Source organism: Dermacentor andersoni, chromosome 2 (assembly GCF_023375885.2).
Source record: "Dermacentor andersoni chromosome 2, qqDerAnde1_hic_scaffold, whole genome shotgun sequence".
In the NCBI taxonomy this organism is placed as follows: domain Eukaryota; kingdom Metazoa; phylum Arthropoda; class Arachnida; order Ixodida; family Ixodidae; genus Dermacentor; species Dermacentor andersoni.
In genome coordinates, this window is record NC_092815.1 from 87,833,897 (window position 1) to 87,844,430 (window position 10,534).

The 10,534-nt window shown below is 48.3% G+C and overlaps 1 protein-coding gene across 4 annotated transcripts in view; it reads left to right on the plus strand.

Annotated features, from left to right (window-relative positions):
* The window catches only part of LOC126541675 ((3R)-3-hydroxyacyl-CoA dehydrogenase-like), a 62,708-nt gene extending 59,383 nt beyond the window's left edge, over positions 1-3,325 (plus strand). For all 4 annotated transcript variants that reach the window (XM_055076828.2, XM_055076829.2, XM_055076831.2 and 1 more), the window contains 2 exons: positions 2,135-2,292; positions 3,034-3,325. In XM_055076828.2, the coding sequence (XP_054932803.1) occupies positions 2,135-2,292; positions 3,034-3,271 (396 nt within the window). In that variant the 3' untranslated portion in view covers positions 3,272-3,325. The remainder of the gene's footprint in view (positions 1-2,134; positions 2,293-3,033) is intronic.
* Positions 3,326-10,534: the final 7,209 nt, after the last annotated feature.

Below are 10,534 nucleotides of genomic sequence, written 5' to 3' on the forward strand. Positions count from 1 at the left end.
ATATTTTTCATGCGATTTGCAATTGCTGGAATTCATCGCTGACTTGTACTTCACCACGGATTACCTTCAAACTGATTGCATCTTTCTTGACTACTCAAAAGCATTTGATCGCATTGTTCATTGCAGCCTCATTACTGAGCTATCTTTTCTTAGACTATAGGCTCACAAACGCTGTCTTGACTTCGTAACTTTCTATTGTTTCGCAAGGAGTTCGTAGTTAATAATTTTGCTTCATCTTTTTCTGTTATCACATCCGGTGTACCGCCTTCTAACATTTGGTGGTGCACCCTCTAACATTTCCTCTCGCGTGCGACTATTTGCTAATGTCTGTACATCGTATACCGCACTATCCAAACTCATGATGACCACCTCATCCTCCAAAAGGACCTTAACCTTTTTTATACCTGGTGTGGTAACTTACTAATGACGCTGAACACAACTAAGTGCAAAACAATATCCTTTACTCCTAAACAGTCACTTTCGAACTTCACATATTCTATCAACAACGTTTCACTGCCTCCTGCGGTGTCATAAAGGGACTTAGGCTTGCCTCTTACATCCAACCTTCCATGGATATTACATATCGCTAACATATGTGCTACAGCGCCACGAACACTGGGCCACTTACGTCGAAATTTGCGTCATCACTCAGCTCATACACGCAAGTTGGCATATTTGACCTTCGTGCACCCAAAGTTTTTATTTGCTTCGCCCATCTGGTCACCTCACCAAGAGTACTTAATTTCAATGCTGGAAGCCATACAATATAGAGCCGCTCGGTCCATTTCATGTAACTAAAACCGCTATTCCTGTATCAGAAAAATTAAGCTAGACATTCCGCTCCAAGCGTTAGGTAGCCGTCGTCCCGTTGCTCTTTTCTGCTTAATACTCAAATATATTCATAGCGTAATGCCATCCCCACTGCCACTTGACAAACCATTACGCATATCCCGGCGCCTTCATAATCCCCTCAGCATCAAACGCCTATTTGATAAAACTAAAGCTTTCATTTCTTCGGCTTTGCAAGTCGTTGCCCTTTGGAATGATCTTCCAGATGTCCCTGTTTCAATCACCAACCGCGAACTTTACCGCGAGCATTTGTATGCACATTTTACCAACTAAAAATGCATAATGATGTCTTTTATTGTCCTGCTTACTGTTACTTTTCTTTGTTTCTTTGTTCTTGTTCATCATGTATATTGTCGTAAAATCTCCCATAACTCAATGCTCCGACCGGAGCCTGTGATGTGTCTTTGTCTTTGAATTATAGCCAGTTCTTGGGCGAAAGTTCTGCGTCTTATTTAGCTTAGCTGACATTATTTATTCTTTCCCAACAGCAGGGCTGGCATTCTCAGTTTTTCTCAATTTTCTCTGTCTCCTTCGCGCTTGCTATGGTGTTAGAAAGCGTGAGGTTTAACGCGCCAAAGTAACGCAAAGTCTAGGGTAAATGCCGTATAGCGCGAACTATGGATTAATTTCGACCACCTGGTGTTCTTCAACGTGCACCCAAGTCTAAGTAAGCGCACGATCGTTTTCGCATTCTGACGCCATCGGAATGCGGTCCCCAAAACCGTGGAAACAAACCTACGACTTCATGCTCAGTAGTCGACAGTCATAGTCACTGAACCACTGCCATGGGTGCCACGATGTCGCTTACTGTTACCAACGCTCACCAAACCACAACCCAGCCTAACGGCTTAGTGGTTATGGCGTTCTGCTGCTGAGCACGATCGAGCTGCTGAGTTGGATTCCCGACCACGGCGATCACCTTCTGATAGGAACGGGTTGCAAAAACGCTTGTGCCTGACGTACGCTGAATGCATGCTAAAGTTCCCCAGGTGGTCAGAATCAACGCGGATTCTTCCACTACGGTTTATCTAATCGTATTGCGTTGCTTTCAGACGTTGAAGTCGATAATCAAGCAATAAATATGATGCTCGAGCGTAGTCGTTGGCAATTGGTACGAAAGTTACATCGCACTGTTCTCTCTCTCATCGTGTCCTCCAGTTCGCTGCTGTTTCGACCCACTCCTCCGGTCCCGTTTACAAAAGTTTCCTATACACCCGACCTGCTTGCTCTCAGTGGTCCTGTGCTTAAAACGGTGGTGGTCCTGTGTTGTTCCGTTTAACCACAGGGTACCTTCTTGGTCACGCAAGCAGCGGCCCGCTGCATGCTACGGCAAAAGGTGACCGACGGCAGCATCGTGAACATGTCCAGCGTCGCAGCCAGGGTTACCCGACCGGGCATTGCGGCGTACTCTGCCACCAAGGCAGCCGTCACGAGCTTCACCAGGTAAGGGGCCAAATTCGGGCAAGTGTGAAGCATATAGAAAGTGAGTTGAATCTTTCTTTAGGTCGCATTGTCCCCCGTACCAGCATTCACAGAGCCGCATGTTTGACTTGCTGTATGGAGTGAGTACACGGGATACTGAAAGCAAAGATAGACATGCACAAACCCCTTTGTACGACTCCATCTTGATAAGGACTAGCACAAAGCAGTTGAGGCGGGCCACAAATTCCACTTCCTCTATACTTCCCTAAAATGCGTATTTTAGCACCATCACGTATATCATGATGCGTTGGAGCATGCATATATATATATTTATATATATCATTTTCCGTCACCCAATGGCCAATTAAGTACATTTTCTAGTTTCTAGTATGAAACCGAGGGAAACAAGAGCATTAAAAAGATGTCATGCCCTCCAGACAAAAACAGATAACGGAAGCACATGGCACAGTAAGCAGCATACTTAAAAAGAAGCCATTGGTATATTGATATACAAAGTGCAGATATGAGTAAAAGAAGTTTTAAAGATTGGCGGAGAAGGTGATATATCTGCCAGCGAATAAAGTATTGTAAGTTGCACATAGCTTCCTTTTTATTCTTTACCAACGTCTCGACAAGGGAACTTTTCTTAGTCGGGGCAAAGACACGATTCCTTGTGATTTCATCGTGATCTCCGGAAATTATTCATTCATAGCGTTGTCACCGCTTTCATGACTTGATTTCATCTTGCCTCTGCATTATCAGATCAGCAGCGGTGGACCTTGCCGGTAGCGGAATCCGCATCAATGCCGTGGCGCCGTGCATGACGGAAACGCCCTTGGTCAAGGCGTTCGGCGAGGCACAGCGTTCGAAGATCTCCGCAGCCATCCCGATGGGCCGGATGGCGATGCCCGACGAAGTCGCCGCAGTGGTCGCTTTCCTCTGCGGCCCCGACAGCGCGTTCGTCACAGGTACCACCGTCGACGCCAGCGGTGGCGTCTAGAGATGCCACAAATGAATTGGGAAATAAAAAAAATTATGGGGTTTTACGTGCCAATACCACTTTCTGATTATGAGGCACGCCGTAGTGGAGGACTCCGGAAATTTCGATCACCTGGGGATCTTTAACGTGCACCTAAATCTAAGTACACGGGTGTTTTCGCATTTCGCCACCATCGAAACGCGGCCGCCATGGCCGGGATTCGATCCCGCGACCTCGTGCTCAGCAGCCCAACACCATAGCCGCTGAGCAACCACGGCGGGTAATTGGGAAATACCAATGCTAGCTAAACGTTGGACAGATCTTCGACGCTTTTTTAAAGATGGCGCTACCAAGTAGTGAGGTGAAGGCGTACGACCGACTTTGAAAACTACTTACACCCATGGAAATCGCAAATATGTTCCCATGATGGATTTTCTCGAAGTGGTCCCTCCATATTTCCGCATTTCTTTTTCGTTTTTAATGCGATTGTATACTTTATTCGCTGGCAGATATATCACCTTCTTCGCCAATCTTTAAAACTTCTTTTACTCATATCTGCACTTTGTATATCTATATACCAATGGCTTCTTTTAAGTACGCTGCTTACTGATTAAGTTTTTTCCCTTTTCTAGCCTTGTTTCTTCCAACTGCAAAGACAATAGGTTACTGCTTCAAGTAATAAACATACCAATGCTAGTCAGCACTTTCGTTTATCCTTCTCTCTGTACCACTTTTTATTTCTGCTTTGGCTAGCTTATTCATGAGCAAAACAACCACAAATTTAAGCCTCATTCCTTGATGACCTATCAAGACGTCGAAATGTGATGTGCACGCCGGTCAACTTTCGTGTTATCTTTCTTTATAACCTCTATCGACTTGCTGTGAGCGCACCACAGATATGCATGTCTGATTGACAGAAGTGAGAAAAAGCGCTATTCTAGCTGACAATAACCCCCCCCCCCCCCCCCGTTAATGTTTTACTTTAAGTTCGTTCGAATACAGGTATACTGAAATCCAATGTACAGTGACTGCGGGACAACAGTGGCAGCGGTGGGGAGGCCACGTTTAGTAAAGCCTTCTTTGTGGTATCCGATGGTGAAGACGATGTGGTCTGAGGTGGCACTGTGTGGCGCGTGAGTGTAATAATACGATTAGCATTCTTAGCCTTCTACCTTAACTACAGATTGTAAAATAAAGGTGTCCTCAGCAATACGGTGTGTCGCTACCACGCTTGAATGCTAATCGCATTAACGTGGATAGTCATCGTGAGATGACTATCGACTGATGATGATTTTTTTTCCCTTTTCTAGCCTTGTTTCTTCCAACTGCAAAGACAATAGGTTACTGCTTCAAGTAATAAACATGCCAATGCTAGTCAGCACTTTCGTTTATCCTTCTCTCTGTACCACTTTTTATTTTTGCTTTTGCTAGCTTATTCATGTGCAAAACAACTACAAATTTAAGCGTCATTCCTTGATGACCTTTCAAGACGTCGAAATGTGAAGTATATACCGGTAATTCTCAACTTATTGTTGAGAAGGTGCAGATACCGATGCAATGCTGCTTCTGAAACCGAAATTCTTACCGCGCATTCGCCCCCCTTTGGAATTAAATTGTTCCCGTGTCGATAATCCTCATCAGTTTTGGCGTGCAGCTTTTTCCAAATAATCTTAGCCTCTAGGAACGTATGTTTTGGTTAGTCCTTCCAGTACCGAGTCACCCTCGTGGAACTTCTGGCGCGATGAAAAAAACGGAGGGTGGGGGAAGGGGACGACGACGATTCGGCTCCAATAGGAGACCGAGTATAAGGTGATGCGTATCCCAGGGTTGCGTACCTCACCGCTGCCGATCAGTTCTTGCGACGCTTGTTTATCGAAGCTCGACCGATGTTACTATTTGGTAGCGTGGCGTTGTCGGCGGGCTCCAGGAATCTGGTAGATCATGGCGACCACGCAACGACGAGACGATTTCTAGAACGAAACTTGCACGGTTTATTCAATTTTTATTGAAAGATGAGAAGAGAATGAAGTTTAAAAAAAGCACATTGCGGGGCCCTTAAAATGGGCCCACTGAAGTCGTAGGCTGGATCTTGCGCACGTCAACGTTACGTGATATGCTCCGAGTTCCACGGTGCTTGGCGACGGCACCCACTCATCCGGCGATCTTTAACGAGCCCACCACCGCAGGGGCAACCCGCAGGTCCGGGATAGTAGACGTTTTTCCTTTCTTCTAGGCGACGTTGGTTCGCGGAAGTTCTCCTGTAGAGCTTCAAAGTTCGAGGAAAGGTTTCTCTAAAGTCGCACACTCACAAAATGGCTTGTAAGCACTGTGGGATGCCAGCCGGACCGGCAACTCCTCGAGACAACCACAACACATTGGGAATCGACCTTTCGTTTCGATGAGACATGGTGGTCGAGCATCCTTTTAGCCCGGGGTGCTACACGCCAACCGGAACAAGGGCCCGGACTCGGCTGCGCGCCGGGTACGCGAGGGTAACATGAAGTATGCGCGTAGTGGCGTGGGCCGGTCCTGCATCAGGAGAGGTTAGCCTGGCAGTAGGAACCGGCAGTTGCTCCACCGGAACCCTTCTCTCCGAGTCGTGAAGATGTTCCACTAGGTATCGAGCAGAAGACACTAAGCCTTTTCCCAGTCCTTCGGAGAACCGTACTCGGGGCAAGAAGCAGTTAGGTGTTTCGGTTAAAATTGTCGTGAGCCACTTCAAACCGATGGGTTCCGCCTATTAGGAGAATAGCATGACTTTGCAGGAAAAGCTATTTGTCCCACGGAAAAGCAGATCACGTTACAAATATAATATTGCTTTAGTTTTCCGGATATGGACACACAGGCAATCCCCGCGGGCTGGGCCAGTGTATGATCGGCGCGGCGGCAACGGCGAACGGGAAGGTATGTCCATATGCGTTGCGGCGAGGTAGTCGGCGATATCACGAGGCCGTTCACCCTGCTGTGGGCGCGGCGCGTTCACGGCGAAACTTCGCAGTCCCATCTAGAGGTTAGGGCATCGCCTGTAGACGTGCTCACTTTCTTCGCAGTGATAGCAGAGCGGGCGGTGGTCCGGAACCCACCATATGTCTGTATCCCTGACGAGGCTGCGATGGGCGACGAGCAGGTGTGCTGGCGGCGGCGGCGGACGACGCACTTGCAGCGTTGCGGAGCCATGGCGCGAGCGCGGAAGGAGACCTCGGCGGCGGGCCATGGCGGCGTAGGTCATCGCTTTTGCATTGGGCTGCGATGATTCCTGGTGCACCTGAAGAATTCCGAGTGATAACTCAACCTCTTCTTTGACGATGTCAGAGATTAAGGCCTCCTGAGGCTGCGACCTTAGAAAGGGCTTCTGCAGTTCCTCGCGAACGACCACTCTGATGGTCTCGCGCAGGTCGTCGGTGCTGAGTGCTTGAACATCATTATAGTTTGCGGTCAGCGTGCGGGGTTTATATTGCTATGGAGTCCGCATATCGTTGGTCTTCTCAACGGTAGTGGCTTCGGGAACAAATGCAACAAATTCAGGAAAGGTCTTGGGTGGGTTGCGTATCAATCCGGCTGGGAGCTCTTTCTTCCCACCCCGCAACAAGAAACGAACTTACATCTCTTCCGACATGTCGGGGTCAATGTGTCTGAACGAGTGAGTCATGTCCTCTGTGAAAATCGCGATGTTCTCGTTGGGTAGTTGCGCTCGGGCTTTTAGCAGAGCTTCGGCGCTTTCTTTTTGCACGACGCTCACGAAGGTGCTCAAGAATCTGCTGCGAAATAGGTCCCATGTCGTCAGGGTTGACTCTCGATTCTCAAAACACGTTGGAACGACGTCCTCCAAGGAAAAGTAGGCATGGCGCAGCTTGTCGTCGTAGCTCCAATTGGTGAACGTAGCGAGCCTTCCGTAAGTTTCTAGCCAGCTTTACAGGTCTTCAAATGATGATCCTCGGAAGATCGGTGGCTCCCTGAGCTGTTGCAGCACGATGGGGGATGCTGGAGCTGCCATTGTGGTTGTTGAATTATCCTTTAATTTCTGTGGTTTTCTCAGGTAGTAGTCCATACTTCGGTAGCAACCCTTGTAGCCTGCGGCTACCTCGCTGATCCTTGACGACGTTGGTGTTGTCTACGCGGTTCAAGCTTGGATCACGTCTTCGCGGGGGCGTCCGGTACGGGAACGCGTAAGCACCTCCACCAGGTGTCACATTGTAGTGACGGTGAAGGACACAGCATGGCAAAACTGTGAATCACGAAACTAACTTTTTTTATTGGGCGAACCTGTGCTCACAAAAGCAAGTGGCACTCGAAGCACAACGATGGCCGCGAGCATCGTCGGTGATCTTCGAAATGTGATCTGTGGGTCAAGCGCGTTGGCTTTTATACATGACTCGTCGAAGGTTCCAGTATAACCATTGCTGCCCGCGTGCCTTCCAGAAAGTACTACACATTTCTCGTCACGCATACAACCAGATTAAACATGGTTTAGCGACTACAGACACAACAGATAGAATCAAAGATAACCTTCGAGTAAGTTTCATATCATGCAGGCGTCTCTTGCGCTGAGCGATTTTAAGTTTTTAGCGGATGAAATGCAGTCCCGGAGAAAAAGGGTAAATAAGTACGCGTGTCAATATGTGGAACGTCGGTTCAACGAGAAAATAGGTGTATGCACATTGGGAAGGTGCGCATAAGAAACCAATTCTTCTCGTGCCTTCTGACCTCTTATATCCACAACACAGAAGTAGTCGCACTCCCCCTCTTTGATAAGGCGCTGCATGAGATGCCCACGTGAATGACGACGACAGTATTAATGGGAATAGACTTTGCTACATGTCTGCCCATTCTAATCCCTTTCACCTACCTAGTGGCCCAAGTTGTCGATTAGCATGGGCCCCTAGGTATGTGCTGGCTGCTGTCGTGCCGAGCAGACAACATGGACCACCATGTGTGCACCCGAATAGACCACTTAGGTCACTGGCTTTGTGCCACTGGGTATGGGCCCGAACAGACAAGTTTGGCATTGCATATGTGATATCGGTATGTGCCCATTCTTGGCCAGTCCCTCAGAATGGATGTGCCATGGTGACCCAATGGGTGCGTATCCATATCCTTAAATATACTCAGCGAGTGCGCCCCATCCGCGTCGAGCGCGGCCGTTTGATGTATATAGTCATCGCTATGGCTATCTATTGCGGCGTCGCCGCTAGAAAGCGCAGCGTGTCCAGAAGGAAACTAGAGGAGCCTGGCTGCAGTACGTGCCTAATGCATGACGCTGCTCCACATGTCTCGTCCGATAAAGCTGCTTAGCGCTCAGGAGTCAGCGCCGCCCACTGTGTGGCGGAGCAGGCGGAGGCCCAGCGCCGCTCGCTTCGAGTAAATGCATGGCGATGGACCGCCGGTGCCGCACCGCCGAAACAGACGAAGATTATAATTACCATCGTAACATATAAAACGTATCACCGCAAGTTGCATACCCATGATAAGAAAGATTACGAATCGCATTATCGTCACCAGTCATGCGCCACGAGTTTTTTTTATGATTAGATCACAAGGACTGTCATATGGATGGATGGGTGGAATAACTTTACTGAAAGGTCCTGCGAGCTACGGGACGCAAGGCCCCATAGAGCGGGCTGCTCCCACGTTGGTACCAGGAGTTTTAACTCCCTGGCCGCATCGTGGGCTCCCTGGACGGCCCAGAACTGCTCCACCAGGTCCGTGCTGCGTAATGCTTCTTGTAGCCTGGCGGAGTGTTGATTCTTGTTGGCGTGGGTCCGACCACATGGCCGGAGCAAGTGATGTACGTCTAGTGTGCTCATAAGGGCCACGCAGGTTACACATAGAAATGTGTGAACCACATACTTCCCGCGCGCCACATCATAGAGACCTCTGGACCGATGTGCGATTCTCGGGTCAGCGGACGCTTTCCTAACATACTGCCCTCGCTAGAGATGACCTGCACCTTACACCTCGTTGCTATATTTTTTTAATATTCAAGAATGTCATGCAACAATTGATGCAACGGGCTCGCTATCTCTATGTATGTTATTCAAGGAATAGATCAAAAACAACGTCCCCGCTTTCGCGTGTTGGGCCCACTGTGTGGCTCAGTATTTGCTAGATTGTGGGAAAATTTGTATGTGCGAATAAAGATAAAGAAAGAAGAGCGGGAAGGAATGTCTAAGAAAAACAATATATCCAAAGTTAGAAGCGCAGCATCAGACGCATTAGCAGCGTCCGATTACGCATTCTTCCTTGGCAATGGAGGGGGATGCATTAATGGTGAGCGACAAAGGTGTGTTATGCGTAGGGGCGTAACACCAGCACTGGCAGGTTATCGGCTTGATGACACACGCCAATGGATCACAGCGCAATGGCTGAAGGACAGCGTAAAGGAACATAGTTGTATACATACATCGTGCAGCTTGCGTATTCCTGTACGTCGCCTTCTGTGTGGTAATGGGGGACGATGCTGTTCTTAGCCAACATAATTCGCCGTCGCACTGGAGGAATTCACTGCTGATTACATGGTTTGACTCCGGCCATTACTAGTGAAGGAAGGAGAAATGAGGAAAAGGGGAGGGGGTAAATTATATATTTTGTCCAGCTTGCTACCCTACACGTGGGAGAGAAATCGAAGAGTGAGATAACTAGAGAGAGAGCAAATTTAGGGGCAAGAGTTTAGAAAGGTTACCTGCCCTAGACGAGGCGTATACTGTCTCTTGTCCACTGAAGCCTGTTTCCTACACTGTACTAGCACACGGCAACAGCTAAAGTTTGCACCGATCAATGTTTCTCAGCATGCGCACCCTAAGCTTGTACAAGGGCGCCTATTTGTGCGAGTATCGATATGGATACCGGAGTACTCGGAAAAAGAGCAGCGCATTCAACCATGTTCGAGGCATTGTACTGATCAGTTTTGATTCCCCTTCGTCACGCGAGCCGCTGTGGTGAAGACAACTGCATCACTGAGGTCAAGGGGAAAGATAGATGGGTCCGTGAAGTACAAACTGGGTATCAATTTTGCTGTGAGCAGGCACATTCCCGACAGCCACGTTGGTGAAAGTAGCATGCTTCAATATTTCATTTAGATTCGGGCATCTGAAACACATAATGAAACACACTGACTGTCCATTTAAGTCACTGCAATGCCAGCTGGAAGAGAGGGCTTCGCAACAGGTGCTTTCAACAGGAAACGCTTTCGCGGGTGGCGAAGTGGACCGGAAAACTTATTCGCGACACCAGTTTGCTAAACACTTGTACAAAGTTGATCCATATAGCTTCTCGCTGCTGCGTTTA